We start from the raw sequence: 19,176 nt of genomic DNA, 5'->3' as shown, positions 1-19,176 counted from the left end.
TTTCTCTAGCCTCCTCTGTACATACACGCGCGCGTGCGCACACACCCATGCATACAAGGACATACACAAGTATTTTTAATGTTTCTCACACTTTTTCTTGTGGTTTCCAGAGAGAAGAGAGGTCAACTGCATGTAACTAGGTTGGTCACCCTTTCGAGCCAGCCCCTTGGCCTTCATGTATGCAAGCAAAGCTGTACTGTCACTTTCTCATTTCCGAGTGACTCTGTTCAAGTGACTCACAGTCACTACCGATTCACCATTCTTTGAAGAGCTGCAGTCCTGTCATCGTTCTGCAGCCCCCAGAGCGAGGCTGAGGCCACCTCCCTCCCACTCTTGCACCTGCCCGAGAAGTCTCACCTTTGGTTTTACAGTAAGAAACACAGTTTATGTTCTCAGCTTTTTCAAAACCAAACTTCTCTGCTGGACTCAGCATGTAATTCTCTCCACCTTCTAGATCCCAGAATCTACAATGAAAGGAAGAGAGCTCCCTTCAGGAGCCGCGTCAGGGGCTGCCCTCAGCCCTGAGGGTCCTGCTCAACTTGCAGAGCCATCTGGAAGCAAGCACGCCCTTGGGACTCTGATATGAACAGACTGCCAGCAATATGTTTACATCTATCCAATGCCATGTTTGTAATCAAAGGGAGCAGGGGGCTGGTGTGTGACACCAGCTCACGAGAATGAAGGGACTCCAACCACATGCAGTAACATAAGGAACCACCCCCTCCCACATCACACAGAACTGAAGCAGCTGGATAAGTAAACACAACACATGATTCCATTTACACCAAGCTAAAAAGAACAGGCCAAAGATCCACACACAGACATCAGGACAGTGAGGAGCCTACACTGTGAGGGCAGAGTGGGGATGCCTGGGGTCTGTGGTATCTTTGCTTTTCAATCTCAGACCTGGTTATATGGACGTGTCCAATTTGTGAAAGGTCATTATAATCCATATTTTTCTGTATGTATGCTACACTCCAATAAGAATATTACTCCAAAGAGACTGGATGTTAATGGCAGTGCTCACTGAGGAGCCAGGCTCTTACCTGAGAACAGGTTCCCCTATGGCGGTCACAAGCACGCTGCCTTCAATCAATGCGATGTCTGCCCGGCAACCCGTCTTCCCGCTCAACTTCACCTGATAATGAGAAATAACCCAAAAGAAGCATGTTGCTCTCATCAGCCCGGTGTCTCTGGTGTGTGTGGTGCCCTGGTGGAGACTTGACAGCTGGGCAGGTGCAGCATGGGTGTGGACATGGGGAAGGTGGCCTTGACTCTGCAGTACTACTCTTTGTTCGGTATTAAGTGGTTAATAATTACAGTTGCTGTGGGCATGGCACCTGGTAAGTGACCACCAAGCTGAGCCGAGTTCGGGCCTGACCACATCTCTCGAGCAGCTGTCTCGACCCCGTTCTGCAGAGGACAAACCTGTCCAGGGCCCCCCAGCCAGTGAGCGGCTCAAGGGGATCTGAACCCAGGTCCACGGGACTCAGGGACTCTATTTCCAACTATTGTGCCAGGAACACAGAAATGCCAGTGTGAACACCGACTTACAAAAATCAATCAACTCTGTAATCTACAAGAGTATCTTTAGGGAAAGTCCCGAATTCTTGGAGGAACACAGATTCCTCTGGTACAAACCAGGGAACCAGGAGGGCAGGGAGGACCAGTCCTTGGTGAGCTGCACACCTCGAGCAGCATCCAGTGCCGGGGCACACCCCACAGCATCCTCCCATCAGCAAGAGCCCAGGGCGGAGCTGAAAGGCACCTGCACGGGGGTCTCACTGTTTCCCAGGAGCCACAGCCAAACATCTGCTACCCAGGAGGGAGACTGACCCTCGGGCAAAACCACCTATGTGTGTGCTTGGGCCAGGGACAGCTGTGATAGAAGCGAGTATGCTCATCTACGCACAGATGGGAAGCCAGATCATGTTCCCGTCCCACCTATCTCCACCCCTAGGTCAAATGAGCCATGGCAAGGTAAGCGGTTCTTCTGTGTCACAGGAGAATATACAGGCTGTGAGCCAGCCACTCAAGGGGGCGCAGGCCTGAGCGAGCCCAGAGCCTCCCACCCCTGTCCAGTGACACCTGCAAAGCTCCTGGCAACCGCGCCGTGTAGGTGATGCCACTGGACAGCTCTGTCGGCGTGGTGTGGCAGGTTTGGCCTGGCCCTGGCCGAGGCCTGCTGCCCACTGTCCCGCCTACCTTCATCACTTCCTCTGCTTTGCCCTCGGGCCTCACCACGTACAGAGACAGCAGCAGGTTCTGCGTGACCACCACCAGGGCCTCCCTCTTCTCGATGTAGAAGAGCGTTTGGATGGAGCTGTCTGTGGATGCCACCTGGGTGCTCTTCCCTTTCTCATCCACGTAGAGCACTGTCCCTAAGGGCAAAGGGGTCAGTCCAGGGGGCGTGGCACTTGCCTGCGGCACTCATATCTACTTACAGACCTTTGCAAAATAAACATCCTCATCATAAATATTCACAAATAAAACATTTTAAAAACATCCGCACATGACCTCCCAGGCCGTCTCTGAAGTCACTTCCACCATTTCACCCCGCTGTCCATTCTCCGGGGTGCCACCTGCTGAGGCCCAAGCGATGGCCCTCCCACATGGCTGGCTTTCCTGCTGGCACTCTTTGTATCCATAGGCATGTGTCCCACCCCAGAGGCCTCTCTTCCCTTGCCCTGCCTGGCCTGCCAGGTCCTCCTTGTCCTCCAGGTTCCCTTTGGGCTTCTGAATCTGTGGGGAGTCTCCTGGGAGTGCCTGAAGCAACTCATCTCGGCCGCACAAACCTCCTCATTCTCCCGGCCTCCTCTTATCTGTTTCCAGGGAATACTTGGCTTCCCATTCAACTGGCAGGCTCGAGGTTGTGCAGGGGCCCATGGTCGGCATGACACGACCATGCCGGCACTGCCTCTGCCTCAGTGAGCATCGGTGGCAGGCTTGGCGACACACTCTCAATGTGTTCACGCAGCTGACATTTGCGGTGAGCTTGCAGGCAGCGGTCTGACAAGGGGAGATCTGCCCCCGAAGCCCACAGCTGCTGCCTAAGGGACAGGACCAACCCCGCCAGAGCCAGGCCTGTCCCCACTGCACACCTGTCTGCTGGGCCCTCTTCGCACACCATCTTCTTGACTCCTTGCCAGGGGGGCCTTGTGCTAGCATCTTCCCCACACTGCCCGAGGTTCCATGCCCACTCCTATCCCTCAGGACTTCCTCAAAGTTCTCTCCACCAGCTGTCCCCTTATCTCCAGAAACAAATGGTATCTCTATTTGAAAAGTGACAAAAGCCCCAGCCCCTGGCAGCTATCCTCTGCTCTCTTTTCCCATCAGGGCTGAGCTGCGTGGAAGCACGTCCTCCAGAAGCTCAGCATCTTCGGGAAGCTCACTTCCTTAATCTCGCTTCTGCAGCACACATACGTGTGAGTGTCCTCCACGAGCGTAAACCACTCTTCTGTCCCCTTACCCCATACTGCACTTATCGGCTGTCACTGGCCTGTCTCCCTGCTGACGCTGAGGATTCCGAGTCCAGAAGGTGGACTTGACACTGACCATCCGCCAAGGCTGGCTGGTGGCTGCAGACGAAGCCCGCGCCCGTCCCGCCCGCCGCTCTCCCTCCCAAGGTCAGCCAAACAATGACAGGTAAGGGTGCTTCCCCATCACGAAGAGTGAGCAGCAGGACCGCGGCACTGTCCGTCCTGCCGGGAGCAGTCAGGGAGTCTGCTGACGGGCAGCCCCGTCATGAGAGCCCTTTGAATGCAAGCAAAGCCCATTCGTCTCTATCAGGACAAAGTGAGGCCCCTCTTTGAACACTGGATAAGTAGCCGCCGAGGGCTGCTAACGCATCGCTCCACAACGGGCACACACACAGCCTTCTGTTTGATGCAGAAACATCATCTCTTTGTTTAAAATCCTTACCAGACCCTACAATGCTTCCTCGTCCTAGAATCCCCACCTAAGTCTCTCACCATCCATCAAGCTGACAAAGAATGATAGTCCCTCTTGAGATCCCATTTTCAGGAAACTTCCAAAGCCAGTTTTCCTCCAGTTAAACATGTCCAGGGCTCTCTCGTCACCGCTCACAGCTGCCTTCGCCAACTGAACAAGGTCCCTTTGAAAGGCAGACATGAGGGAAGTCAGGATTCCTTCTAGGAAGGTGTTGTCACTACAGATGTGCTCAGAGCAGCAGGAGGCTATGACTCGGTAAGGAGGAGCCATGGCCTGCCCCGCACCAGCCCCAAGGGAAGTAGAGATAAGGCCACCACATGAGCTCTACTTACTCGCCAGGAGGGGGGAGCCGGAAGATACAGTGAGTTAGGGGTTTTCCGTGGTCGTGTTTCAGCAGGGGCGTCCCTTGTACTCGACCTCTTTGGTCCAACCTCCACAAGAGCAGGACACCAAGCTGGAAAACCCAACGCCGTGGGGAGGAGACACATTCTCACAGAGTGACCAGTGTAAAGCAAGAGTTATGCTGTGCCACTGAAGACAGGCTCGTTCCTCTTCAACAAAACTACAAAACTGCTACACATGCACTGCTGACTACAAATCATTAAAAAATATTCCAAGAAGAAACCAGAAGCATTTCTGTGTGCCCTCTGCTATCCTTATTCCCTGGAGAGAACAACAGTCACATGTCCAGCTTTTAAAACTCAGTTTTAGAATAGATTCAGATTTGTAAAAAGTGGCAAGGTTGGGGCACCTGGGTGGCTAAGTATGTTAAGCATCTGCCTTCAGCTCAGGTCATGATCCTGGGGTCCTGGGATCAAGTCCTACATCGGGCTCCCTGCTCAGCGAGGAGTCTGCTTCTCCCTCTCCCTCTGTCCCTGCTCATCTGCTCTCTCTCTCTCGCTCACTCTGTCTCTCAAATAAATAAATAAAATCTTTTAAAAAAAAGTGGCGAGATCATTCAGAGAAGTCCCATTGTCTACCTCGAGCTTCTCCTATTAGCAGATCGTACTTATGTGGTACAGCTCTCAGGATCAATCAGCCGATACTGACCTACTGTATTAACTAGAACTGTGCTTTAGTTACATTTCCTCAGTTCCTCCCTAACGCCCGCTCTTTGTCTCAGGATCCTCTTCGGGAGCCACAGAACATTGGGGTGTCACATCTCCTTAGGCCTCTCTGGGCAGGGATAGCGTCTCTGACCCTCCGGTGTTGAGGACTGCGCAGGGCTGCTGCGGACGTCCCTCTACTGGGACTCGGCTCATGCTCTTCTCACGACTGGACTGGGCTGTGGGTTTGGGGAGAAGGCCAGAGATCACGTGCCCTTCTTGTCACGGCATGTCAGGATCGGTGTCGTTGCCATGATGTGTCTGTGCAGCTGCTGCCCCTCCCCTCCCGGCTGAGGTCTCATCTGTGACCTTGGCCCCAGTGAAGTCCTTCTTCTTTCTCCTCCTTTCAGTCCTGTACTGTTTGGAAGGAAGTCACCTCCTCGGGCATGAACCATCTACATAAATCATTTGGGGTTCCTCAGCATGGAGATCTGTCTCTTCTCCACCACTGACTTAATTATTAAACCACACAGTTATACCATGACTGATGTCACAGACGTTGACTTGACTTCAGGTTACAATCTAGCATTGCTTTGTTTATGTTGAAGTTCCAGCTTTGGCCACTGGAGGTCTTCCGTTAGCTCCTGTGGGCCTCTGACACACCCCGTACTGAGGGTTTTGCGAGCACTTCCTATCTTTCTGGTGCTACAGATTCTTTAGGCTCACTGGCCCCAGTCCTACAATCAGCCATTTCTCCAAGGAGCCCTGGCTCCTGTTATTGGAGGAAACCCAAAGAAACCAGCATCTGGGTGCCAGGTATACCACACGTTCAGTTTTTAAGTCATCAAGTTCTCAAACTGAGGATGCCAACCAGCGCTAGAGGTAACGGTGGAGAGACAGTGCCATCAGCACTGGCCCGGCTGGGATGCAAGCTACACTTTCCCAAAGAGCACTACTTCCATCTGAATCCATTTGCAAGGGGCCCTTTGCTCTGAGGCCCAAGAGATCCTCAAGGTGCTCCTCCCACTCAAGGTCAGTGGACAAAGGAGTGCCTATACTCTCCCTCCTACCCTTCTTTCAATCCGCAGGTACTCCCAACATCCCCACAGGCAGGCCAGGGAGGACGACTGTATGACTGTATCGCAGATAGGAATTGTGGTTTCCGAATGCAGATGATCCTTGAACAATTCGGGTCTGAACTTCGTGGGTCCACTTGTATGTGGAATTTTCGCGGCAAACACAGTATAATGCTCTAAATGTATTTGCTCTTCCTTATGAGGTTCTTACCATTTTCTTTATTCTAGCCTACTTCATCGTCAGAACAGTACGTAATACATGTGACACACAAATTATGTGTTTGTTTTTTTTAAAGATTTATTCATGAGAGACAGAGAGAGAGAGGCAGAGACACAGGCAGAGGGAGAAGCAGGCTCCTCACAGGGAGCCAGATTCGGAACTCGATCCCAGGACCCCAGGATCATGACCTGAGCCGAAAGGCAGACACTCAACCACTGAGCCACCCAGGTGTCCCCACAAAATATGTGTTAATTGACTATTTATGTTATTGGCAGAGCTTCGAGTCAACAGTAGGCCATTAGTAGGTAAGTTTCAGGGGGTCCAGAGTTCTACTGATTTCTGACTGGGAGGGAGTGATACCCTGAACCTCCAAGTTGTTTGAGAATCAACTAAGAGGATCAACTGTAACGTTGGCCTTAAAAAGCAATTTGCACAGTAAAGCTCTCAGAAAAGTTACAATGAGTCGAATGTGCTCTACCTCAGGTTTCTAGATAACCAGGGTTAGGCTGGAGACAAACCCTGAGTAGTCTCATCCTCCTGACGGCAACTTTACTCAACACAATTTTATGCAATCAGACTTAGACAAGTCCCCCCAGAAGGCAAGAAAGTTACTCCTGAAGGCAAGAAATCAGCCCTATGCAAGAGCAACTGAAGAGGACTTCGGGGCTCTACCCAAGGGCAGGGTGGGCTGCCAGGATGACCAACTGCTCATCAGAGGGCTCAAGTTTCAGGCCCACCCCGACCTCCAGGGAGGGGACAGCCCCCCCACCCCATTCCATTGAATCCATCGCAAATGACCAATGACTTAGTCCATCAGGACTACACAGTGAAGCCTCCATAAAGACCCAAAAGGACTGGGTTCAGAGAGCTTCCAGGTAGTTGACTACCTGGCGGTGTGGGGGGAGTGGCACCTGGAGACCCTTGGGAGCTCTGTGCCCACCCCAGGCCTCGCCCTGTGTATCTCTTCATCCAGCTGTAGATTCGTCTCCTCTATCCCACCCTCTGATAAACTGATAACATGAGCCTGAGCCGCTCTAGCCCAACTGGAAGAGTCTGAGGAGGGGGTCTTCCACTGTAGCCTGTAGTCAGAAGCACAGGACTGGGGACTGGCATCTGGGGTGGCGGTGGGGGCGGTTAGGTGGGGCCGAGCCCCTCATCTGTGGGGCTGATGCTGTCTCTGGGTGCACGGTGTCAGGACTGAGCTGAACTGTTGGCACCCCGTGGTATCTGAGGAATTCCAACTGCCACCATGCTGGAACTGGCTCTGGGAACCTAAAAGAAGTTCTTTAATAGTTTACACTGAAGCTGTCCAGAGCTGTATCGCCATGTACGAGGTGTCCTGATGCTCACACCCAGCTCTGTGAGTGTGCAGGGAAACAAGACTTGTTCCAGGTGCTGTTTTCACCTTTACTATGGAGCTTCTTCTAATGGACACTTTGGGCAGCATCCGCCCAGTGCCCCCTTTCCAGGCTGACTGTGCCCATGTGGTCACTGGCCCCAAGCTGGGCTTGGGACAGAGGAGGGGAAGGTGTCTCTGGGTGGATGGTAGGGTGAATGCCTTAGTTTCCAGCAGCTAAGGGTGCTGCCTTGTGAACGGGGTGAGACAGGGGAGAGAGATGGCTGTGGCACAAGGGGCACACTGCAGGAACATGTATGCCCACTGGTACCCCACTCTTGGTCTAGACGTCCTGAAGCCAGCTGTCCTCCTGTCCTGGAGACTGTGGGACATTCCACTGGCCTCAGATTAAGTGTCCCCCCCTTACTTCAGGTAGTTTGGGTTGGTTTCACTGGTAACCAAACACACCCTAACCAAAACACTCTCTGGCGGGAGATGAAGACCCTCGGTCAAGCCTGGTAAGGAGGGCTCTCGGCGGTGCAGCACTCTAAGTGCTCATTAATTTGTTACTTCTCTTCCTGCTTGAACCTGTTATTAAATCAGGACTAGTGCCACCTTAGATTTTCTTGGAAGGACCAGGATTTCTGTTCTTAAATATTTTGACTCAAAGGGCTTCAAGAGCACAAACCTGGGTTTACTTGCATGCCTGAGGAAACTGCTTTATAAGCAATTTCTTAATATAGTCAAGATTAAGATAAAATTTGATGATATCGAGTTCTTTCATTCCTACAGAGGATCTGCTGAGTGTCCCACAGCAGGGAGAGGGGAAAGATCACCAAGAAACTAGAAGTCTGAGGGCAGGCAATGTCATTAGGTGGGAACTGAACTGAAAAACAAGAAAAATCTAGAAAAAAGGGGAACAAATTGATACCAAAATGGGTAAGTAATTTGATCAGAAAGGATACATAACTGGCTCTTCCAAGTAATAGTCGCTCTTTATAGTGAGAGAAATGCAAACTAGGACGTTCTAACATGGCCTTTTGTCAGTAAGATTCTGAATTTGGGTCCAGCTGTCTGTGGGGGACACACTAGTGTGTAGGTGGGAGCTGGAAGTAGCCCCACAAAAGGAGGCTTGGGCACCCACCACTAATGCTCATGCCCTGGGACCCGGCCACCTCACTTTGAGGAGCTTCTCTGAACTTCCCCATGCGTGAAACAACGTAAGTAGAAGGTTACCCACCGCACCTCTGTTTAGCAAAAGACTGAAAACCATCGAAGTGCTTATTAGCAAGAGCTGGCAAAGGACATGGTAACAGGCTCACATACTGACATACAGGCTCAGATGGAAGGAAGCTCACAGTGAACAAATGTGGAGATGTATGCAAGGTAGGCGTAAAATGAAAAAGCGAGAAAACAGGGCAGTACACATCATGCACTGTCACTTCTGTGAAGACGAAGGAGACTGTACCCTCCGTGTGGTATTTCCAGCCCAAACTGCCTCGTCTAAAGAGGACTGCGAGGAAACGATCCAGCAAGTCTCAACTGAAGGACATTCTACAAAATAACCAGTCTGGACTCCTCCAAATGTTGGGGTCACCAAAGACCAAACACAAGAGAGGAGGAGAGGACAAGACCAGGGAACAGTTCATAATTAAGGAAAACTAAAGAGAATGGACAGTGAAACACAAGGCATGGTCCTTGACCAGACTCCAGATTAGGACAAAATCCACCACAGATGTGACAGGACAACTGGAGAAATTAGGAAGTGGCCTGCACGCCAGGTGCCGACTTTAGTGCCAGTCTTCCAGAAAGTGAAAGCCATGGCACAGCTACGTGGAGATGCTTGTCCTTAAGAGGGCAACGCCAAAGGACTGGGGTGGGGAGCGGTATGATATCTGTTACAAACTCAAATAGAAAAAATAGAGAGAAATAGAAAAAATAGAGGGTAAAAAAATAGAAAACAGATGTAACAAAATGGTTAATAACTAGTGAATTTACATAAAGGATATACGGTGTTCCCTATGCTATTCTTTCAATACCTGTAAAAGTTTGTAATTTTTCAAAACTGGAAATTGGGGAAAGAATGCATTTGTATGTGCTGGTGAGCATCTGAAGAAACAGGAGAAGCTTCTTGAAGCTGTGGGCACTGGAGAGTGGGTGGGAGGGGAAAGGAGTGGATGGGGCGGGGTTGGAGAGTCTCGTCGCGATATATATTCCTTTTCATACTTTTTGGACTTTGAGACACATAAACGTGCTACCTGGCACGTGTGACATGAATCAGCATGTCGTAAAATTTTTGCCCTAGGTCTGTGAATCAATTTAGGTAGAGACCACGGTTTCTCAACCTGGCAATGGTTAACACTTTAGGTTGGAAAATTCTCTGATGTGGGGTCTGTCCTATGCATTACAGGATGTTGAGCAGTATCCCTGGTCTTCACCCACTAGATGCCAGGATATGCCCCGGCCTGCCACCACTCTGACAACAAAAAATATCTTCTTGGTTTTGGCTCAAATGTTCCCTGGGCCAAAGTGGCATGGGGAAGAAGCCCTGAGCTATACAGCAAGAGCCAGGGACTCCCAGGAATGAAGAAGCAAGCTTAGGGAAGCTAGTGATTCAGGGGAGCCATGAAAGTGATAATACCTGAAACAGTCACTCTGCCTTTATGAATATAGTTTCCTAGAAAAGTTAACTTAAATAATTACAGACCCACCTCTGCTACAGTGTGGGATGGTGGACTGCAATTTGCAAACCTTGCTTCCATATGAAACAGAATCTGCCATGACATACAGCAAGATCAACTGAACTCAGCAACCACATATTCCTAAAATTTTGGTCTTTAACAGCCTTCCCAACATGTGTCCCAAAGAGCACTGAAAGGGAAGAGTAGAGATCTGGCATCAGCGTCAACCACGTCTACTTACCCTGTCCCCTGACACAAGGCAGTTGCCGTTGGGGCTCCACTTGAGAACGGTGATGTCGGTGGTATGTGTCGGGGGGACCGCGTGCTGCTCCTTGTCCTGCTTATTAAACACCGTCACTTCCCCAGTCTCCCAGCCAACAGCAAGGATCGGTCGTGTTGGGTGCCAGCACAAGGAAGTGACCCGGAATGACCTCTCAATATGTGTATCGGACACATGCTCACCCTACAACAGGCAAGAGGTAAATTCCGTATTATAAAGAGACAGCTATTTTGGGAATTTCTGGCTAATCAATATTGAAATCAGCTAGAAGATATAAAAAGCTGTTTTTGTTTTGTTCTTAAAATCTTACTGTTTTATTTGATGGAGAAAGGGAGCAAGTGAGCACACAGTGGGAGTGGCAGAGGCAGAAGGAGAAGCAGGCTCCCTGCTGAGCAGGGGACCCCAGGATCACGACCTGAGCCTAAGGCAGATGCTTCACTGACTGAGCCACCCAGGCGCCCCTATAAAGAGTTGTTTACTAAGTAATGTTGAACTTAATTTTCACAGAAATGCCAAGCTGGCCCTTAGCTACGCTCTGAAGGCACACAGTTAACACTCAACCTACCACGCTGACAAGCTTAGGAAGGAGTATGACCTCATACAAGGGCTTGGTTGCTAGCTAGCATTTTTTTTTTTTAATTATTTATTCATGAGAGACACAGAGAGAAAGAGAGAGAGAAGCAGAGACACAGGCAGAGGGAGAAGCAGGCTCCATGCAGGGAGCCCCAAGTGTGGGACTGGATCCCGGGTCTCCAGGATCACACTCTGGGCTGAAGGTGGTGCTAAACCACTGAGCCCCCCGGGGCTGCCCATTAGCTACCATTTTAATGGCTTCCAACGCAACTTTATTTCCAAAAACAAGCAGTGGGCCAAAAAGTCAAGTCTGTTGATCCAAGGTTCTTTTTTTTTTTTTTTAAGATTTTATTTATTTATTAATGAGAGCTAGAGAGAGAGCGCACGCGCGGCAGAGATGCAGGCAGAGGGAGAAGTAGGCTCCACACAGGGAGCCGGACGCGGGACTCGATCCCAGGCCCCCAGGGTCAGGCCCTGGGCTGATGGCGGCACTAAACCGCTGAGCCACCTGGGCTGCCCTGATCCAAGGTTCTAAGTGCAATCTCTTGGGTGATCCCCAGCGCTTTTTCAGGGTCTGCAAGGCCGAAGTTATTTTCAGCCCCCTCTCACTTACAGACTGTTCCAGAGAGAGTTTATAAGAGTGAGGAACTATGTGCAGGGAGGAGGACGTCAGATAAAGATCCAAGGGCAGGCGGGTGTTACTATGACCCTAGCTGCTTCGCTGAAGTTGCAGGGGTGACAGTGAGCCTGCAGAGGGTTGAGAATCGAGTCCTGTGTCGGGCTCCCCACAGGGAGCCTACTTCTCCCTCTGCCTGTGTCCCTGCATCTCTGTGTCTCTCATGAATAAATAAATAAAATCTTTTTTTTTTTAAAAAGGGGTCCAATTCTTGGTTTTGGCTCAGGTCAGGATCTCAGGGTAGTGAGATCAAGCCTTGCATTGGGCTCCACGCTCAGTGGAGAGGCTGGTGGGGATTCCCTCTCCCTCTCCCTCATCCCCTCCTGCTCATTCTCCCCTCCCCAGTACATAAATAAATCTTAAAGAAAAAAAAAAAAAGAAAAAAGGAAAAAGATGTGTTGAAGTCCTAACCTGGTGCCAGTGACCTGACCCTACTCGGAAAGAGTCTCTGTAGGGGATCAGGTTAAGAAGAGATCATTAGGATGGGCCCAAACCCGATGGCTCGCGTCCTTATCAGGAGAGGAAAGGGAGAGGGACACACAGGGGAGACACATGGGACCACAGAGGCCATGGGGTGATGCAGGTACCAGCTGAGGACTTCTGAGGAGAGCCGGCTGCCACAAGAATCCAGGACAAGGCCTGGCACCCGTCCTCCCCAAGGGCCTTCAGAGACCGCGTGGCCCTGACTTACTTCAGACTTCTGGCTTCCAGAATGGCAAGGCCATACTTGTGTCTTAAGCTACCCGCCTTGTGGTAATTTGTTACGGCAGCCACAGGATGCCAGGAGTTTCCAATGGCCAGTGTGGCCAACAGGACTGGACCAGGGTGCACAGACAGCACAGAGGGGCTGTTTCTGGTTAGGGGCGGGGACTGATCGTGGAATCTATTTTACGTCCCTAAATATGGCCCCAAGGCTAAGGAGCAGGGCTGAAACAATTATCTACATCACAGCACTCTTTTTTTTTTTTTTTTTTATAGGACTCATAATACTGAGACTCTACCTCAGGAAGCAGTGATACACATAACACACACATGCACCAAGTACCACACATGCACCACACGTACCACATTCACACCACACGTATACACGTATACCACGTATTACATACCATACACACCACATATATATATACCACATACCACACATGCAGACACACCACACTCAGTCCACATATATACACACCACACGCCACATATGCAACACACACTATATACCACACATGCACCACACACACCACATACCTACACATGTACCACATAACATACACACCTCATACCACACATGCACCACATACCACGTACTACATACACCATACATACAGACCACACACACGTATGCAATATACACATACACCACATGCGGACACACATGATATATACCACACACATCACATACCCCTTAGTGTACACACATATAACACACAGCACATACACCACATACCATACATATGACATGTCACACACATCACAGCCCCCGCATAGACACCATATACAACAGGATGCACCCATCACATACTACAAATTGTAGCATACATAAACACCACACACATCACATACCCATCACACGACACACATACCACATGCATACACACTACATACCACACACATACCACACATTTCCCTCACATGACATACAGAACATATACCACTCACACCACACATACATCAAGTACCATAGACACCACACAACATGCACATACCACATTACACCACATACCACACATGAAACACACACCCCATCTACTCACACATACAAGCACCACATACCACATACTATACACACTACACCTATCATATACCACACACAACACATGTATGTCATACACCAGATGCCACACATGGCACACACACACAACAAATACACATGAAAGACATACCATATGCCACACAACCACATACCACATGTATACCACACAGTCACATACCAGACACATGACACAACATATACACACCAAAATCATGTGACAGACACATCACATACAAACAAACCACATGTACCACATGCTACATACACACCACACACATATACATCACACAACACACGAACACCACATACGTACATACTATACCACATGTGACACATACCACTGTCCACACCACACATGTACATACCACATACCCACCACATACGTACTCACCACATACCCATTATATACATACTTACCATATGACACACATACCACGCACACCACATACCCCCACATATGCATACTACATACCACACACATCACATATCACACACGTCCCCCACACCACACATATACACACCACACATATACACACCACCACACCATATACCACACACATACCACATATCATACCTGACACACACATCATATTACCACATATACTACCCGACACATACCACATCCCACATACATGGCACATACTACCTACCACAGACACCACATAACACAGACCATATGCACATATATCACACACATACACACCACATAACACACGTATGATACATAACACATACACCACAAATACCACATACAACACACAGGACACATACACAGCACTACATACATCACATACCCCTCACTCTATACACATTACATACCACAAGCTCCACATACCACACACGTACCCTACCACACATGACACACACCACACATATACCACATACTACACACCACACACAGGCACACACATACAATATATCCTCTCCATGGCACACATGACATATACATCACACACATGCATGGATGTACCCCACACACAAGGCACACACAACACGCACACAACCCATACTGCAATACTCTATACTCATGTACATACTCCCCACATGACACACACCACACAATGCACATGCACACACGGGAGAACAAAATGAACATAAGAGCCAGAAGCCCCAGAAGTCAGAAACATGGCTTCCTAGGACTCACTTGTTCCAGATATATATCCACGCTGCCTCCTGCAATCCTGCTGACGGAGGCAACCGCCAGGAATGGATGAACAGGGTGCCAATGGATGTGGGAAGGAGACTCGACAGAGTCTGGGGCTTCTATTGGGTGGTCAAAGTAGAGGGCCATGATGAAACTCGGATCTAGTCAGGGCTGAAACCTGCAGGGAAGAAAACAGCTAAGTCCTGTTGCTTTTGAACAATAAGAAATGACTGTACATAGAATTAGGAAAGAGAAGCATCACAAACCTACCATCATAACACACTGCAACTTACAAATGCCCCTTAAGACCATGTGGAAGAGATCTCTAACAGGGTTAAAAATGTATAATTAGAATCAAGAAATTTGACCTGAATGATGCAGGGTGTGATGGAAAAGAATAAAACACTGCCATCAAAATAGTAAGAAAAAGTCTAGTCACCTAGTCCACTAGGTTTACCTAGTGCATAAACCTTGATTATTCATTCCAGTCATAATAAAGACAATTTGCATTTCTATAGCTGACCTTCAAGCAAAAATTTCACACCAAGCAGAAGCAAAACTGATTCACAGAAATACATAGGAAAAGCTAGGATTCAATTCGTGAAAACCAAAGCCTATCTACTACCTCTGGCTCTCAGATGGTAGAAGGCAACAGGGTTCCTTTGTTAGAAAATCAAGAAAACAAAGCCGTGGCACTTGTAGGAAAGCTGAACTTGATTAGTTTCCCCAAATTAACATCTTTCTTCCCTAGAAAAGATGTGCTTATTGCCCCTTTGCAGAAGGGGTAGGATGGTGAGTGACAGAATGGTCACTACTGCCCACCTTTCATACCCTGGAGGCACTTTGGGGATCCTAACTGGCAGAGGAGAATATTTGTAGGTTGCTTTGCTCTCATTTAAAATTTTTCAGCGTCATGCCCATTAGGATACCTGGTATTAGAGAAAGAGAAAATAACTGTTGGCAAAGATGTGGAGAAATTGGAACTCTTGCACACTGCCATTGGGAGTGTAAACGGGGTACAGACGCCATGCACAACAGTATGGCGGTTCCTTAAAACTGCAACACAGAATTACCATATGATTCAGCAATTCCAGATCTGGGTATATCCCCAAAAGATTGAAGGCAGGGACTTGAACAGATCCTTGTACACCCATGCTCATGGCAGCACTATCCACAGTACCAAAAGGTGGAAACAACCCAAATGTCTATTGACAGATGACTGAATCAACACAATATGGCGCATACACAGAATGGAGTACCATCCACCTTGAAATTCTGACATGTTACAACATGGATGAACGGAGAGGACATTATGTTCAGTGAAATAAGCTGATCACAGAGGGACAAATACGGTGTGTTTTCACCTATAGGAGGGACCTAGAATAGTCAAATGCGCAGAGACACAAAGTGAAGGGGTGAGTACCAGGGCCTGTAGTGCTGGGGGACAGGACTTTCCTGATTGATGGAGACAGGGTTTCTGTTCAGAACATGTTAGTCTTGCTGAAGGATTGTGGGGGATGCTTACACAGCATGTCAGTGTGCTTAATGTCACTGACTCGTTTAGGTACAAAAAACTAAAATGGTAAGTTTTATATTACGTATATTTAACCACAACAAAAACTTGTGCTTTTAGCCATGCAATACTTGTACCAGAGGAGGCCTTGAAGGCTCACTCAGTGAAAAGCTACAGGCACGTAGATAAGGATGAACAAGTACCTTTCAGACACTGACGTTTTTCTTATGAATATATATGCTGAATACTAAAACAAAGGCACACATTTTGAGGTGGTGTTCTCACGGCCACAGAGTGAACGGCACATATTGGGAGTTCCTGGTGGAGCAGCCAGGCGCTGGCTGGAGTGGGAGGGGACAGCTACACTGGCCTGAGCTCCCACTTTGGAGTAGAGTACTTATGCAAACTTTCAAATAAAGTCATTAAAATGAAAAAAAAAAACCACATAAAAACCTGGACACTTATATATAGCAAAAGAAAGCTTTCAAATTGAGATTTCACGTGTTGCAGGCAACCAAGGGTCGACATTTTGAGCTATGGGAAATTTGTATTCACATTTAACAAGTTTACCTTATGCAGATATCCACCTGAAAAACAAGTAAATTTTGTTAGACTGATAGAAAAAGAATTGCAATAGCGCTTAAAGAAGTTAAACTTGGTTTAATCTCCAACATCATTTTATAATAAGCATGTACGCTAACAGACCTTAAGTGACTTTTTTTCCTGCCTGGGGTTTTCTCAGAGGCTGCATTCCACCTTTAGATACTCGGGAAGCCTCCCTGTGACTTCACTTCTAGGTTGTTCTAGGCTTCTCCCCAGCGTCCCCATAGACCCCTGCACTTCGCTGGGACACAAAAGTGTGGTTGACTGTCCTGCACCTGCAGCTACTACCTGTCCTGCAGGGGGAGGCCCTGGCCGCATCCCCGGAGGGAGGGCAGATGCCCCATATGCGAATATGATAAAGACGTTTACTAGCAAGGAAAGATGCTCTCCAGGTTTTTGTAAGGAGTTGCCAGGCCTGATGAGTCCACAGCGGTCGACTGTTGGTCGTTCCTTTTACTTGTGTTTTAACATTTTTCTACCACAAAGAAGTACCACCTGCGTAATCAAAGAACAAAAGCTAGGAAAGCAAACGCGGAGAAGAGAGGACTGGCAACACAGACTTCACCTGACCACACGGATTAGCGGCAGCGGAGCAGAGTTCCGCGCTCCTCCTCTCCTTAAACTCAGGGTCTCCAGAAGAAAACATAAACATTCGGCAAACGAATAAACTTTGGGGAAAAGACAAAAATTCCCTTTGTTCTAAGCAACTTGCTCAAGTCCCCACCAGCAGGGCGGGCCCCCCCAGGGCGCCCCCCCCCCAGGGCTTTAGCGCCACTGGACTCCCCTGAGGAACTCGGATGAAGGTGTGAGGGACGCAGGGCTGCGGGGGCAGGGGCGCTGTGAGGAGGCGGCGGGGAGGGGGGCGCTGAGAGGAGGGGCGCGGGGGCCTGTGAGGAAGGGGTGGAGGGTCTGAGAGGAGGGGGTGGGGGCCCCTGAGAGGAGGGGCGCGGGGCCTGTGAGGAAGGGGTGGGGGGGCCTGAGAGGAGGCGGCGGGGGTCTGAGAGGAGGGGGCAGGGGGCCTGAGAGGAGGGGCTGGGGGGAGCCTGAGAGGAGGGGGCGGGAGGTCTGAGAGGAGGCGGCGGGGAGGGGGTCTGAGAGGAGGGGGCAGGGGGCCTGAGCGGAGGGGGTGGGGGGAGCCTGAGAGGAAGGCGCAGGGTGGGGAGGCCTGAGGCGAGGGCGCGGGACGGGGGGGTGTCTGAGAGGAGGGTGCGGGGCGGGGGTCTGAGGGGGGCCTGAGGGGAGGGCGCGGGCACGAGGGCTCGCCGCCCCGGGCCCCCAGCCCCCGGGCACGGAAGCGCAGGGTGGCGGCCTCGGCCGGACGCGGTCGCTGTCCCCGGGGTGGCTGCAGGGCCCGCGGCTGTCTCTTGCCCTCCCGCCCGCCCCCGACGGCGCCCGCGGTGGCCGTCCTCCCGCGCTGACCTCCGACGCCGCGCCCAGCGCCCGGCCGAGGCCGAGTGGCCGAGGGAAAAGGAGCCGGGAGGCCGCGGGCCTGGCGTCCGCCCGCTGCGCCGTGGCCGCGCTCCCCCGCCGGGGCCGCCCGGGGCCCTCCCCGCCGCTCGCGGCCCGCGCCCTCCCGCCGCACTCACCCGGGCCGCGCGGAGGTGCCGCCGCGCGTTGCCGGGACAACGGCTGCTCGGCGGACGCGGAAACAGCCGAAGGTGAGCGCGGCGGACGCCGAGGCCGCCCGAAGCGCTCGAGAGGCCGGAAAGAGCCGAAGACGATCGGGAGTGTTCGTGCGGAGCCGAGGGCCCGGGCGTCCCGGCTGGTCCCCGGCGGCTGCGAGCTCCGCCGCCCGCGTCTCCCCGGGTCGCAGCCGCTGTCTGGAATCAACGATGCCAGGTCGGAACCGGGAGCCAGGAGGTCAGGAGTCGCCTGTCTGCGCACAGTGGGAACGGGTGGCGTCCTTGCAGGTGTGATGAGGACCGGCTCCCGCAGCTACACCTGTCCGAGCGAGTGGGAGGCGCGGACAGCCAGAAGCTCAAGGTGCACCTTCGTGCTGGGCCTCTGCGCCGCACACCGTTGGCTGGGCTGCATTTTGTCTCATCTCCAGGAGGAGGGTGTGCTTGGAGAGTATTTCTGAGCAAAGCCAGCGGATTCCAGGTAACTTGACGTGTAGGGACTCCTTCGGCGAGAAGGTGGCAGGAGGGTACGCTCTGCTTCATCGCATCCCCGTCGGAAACCAGCCTGACTCCGGGGACGGGTTGCGTTCCCAGAGGCGCTGCAAGGTGTGCCCTGACCTTTTCCGTCAAGTGGTTTCAACTTCGAAATTGACTTTGAATAACAAAGGAGCGTCTTGTCATTAAAGGAAAAAAAAAAAGTTGCTACGGCGA

The 19,176-nt window shown here is 50.7% G+C and overlaps 1 protein-coding gene across 4 annotated transcripts in view; it reads right to left on the bottom strand.

The window, feature by feature from the left end:
• Window positions 1–18,450, bottom strand: part of IFT140 (intraflagellar transport 140) — an 80,320-nt gene extending 61,870 nt beyond the window's left edge. Inside the window, exons 1-9 of one of the 4 annotated variants that reach the window (XM_038540823.1) lie at window positions 18,433–18,450; window positions 15,553–15,659; window positions 14,731–14,908; window positions 10,552–10,773; window positions 4,284–4,405; window positions 3,972–4,114; window positions 2,206–2,381; window positions 1,047–1,138; window positions 358–464 (exon numbers count right to left, since the gene is read on the bottom strand). In XM_038540823.1, the coding sequence (XP_038396751.1) occupies window positions 358–464; window positions 1,047–1,138; window positions 2,206–2,381; window positions 3,972–4,114; window positions 4,284–4,405; window positions 10,552–10,773; window positions 14,731–14,877 (1,009 nt within the window). In that variant the 5' untranslated portion in view covers window positions 14,878–14,908; window positions 15,553–15,659; window positions 18,433–18,450. Of the gene's footprint in view, window positions 1–357; window positions 465–1,046; window positions 1,139–2,205; window positions 2,382–3,971; window positions 4,115–4,283; window positions 4,406–10,551; window positions 10,774–14,730; window positions 14,909–15,552; window positions 15,660–16,813; window positions 16,831–18,265; window positions 18,387–18,432 lie in introns of those variants that run through there. The other 3 variants (XM_038540824.1, XM_038540822.1, XM_038540825.1) reach the window with 3 other exon arrangements.
• Window positions 18,451–19,176: the final 726 nt, after the last annotated feature.

This window comes from Canis lupus, chromosome 6 (assembly GCF_011100685.1).
Source record: "Canis lupus familiaris isolate Mischka breed German Shepherd chromosome 6, alternate assembly UU_Cfam_GSD_1.0, whole genome shotgun sequence".
NCBI lineage: Eukaryota > Metazoa > Chordata > Mammalia > Carnivora > Canidae > Canis > Canis lupus.
This window is presented reverse-complemented; position numbering and strand designations above follow the sequence as displayed.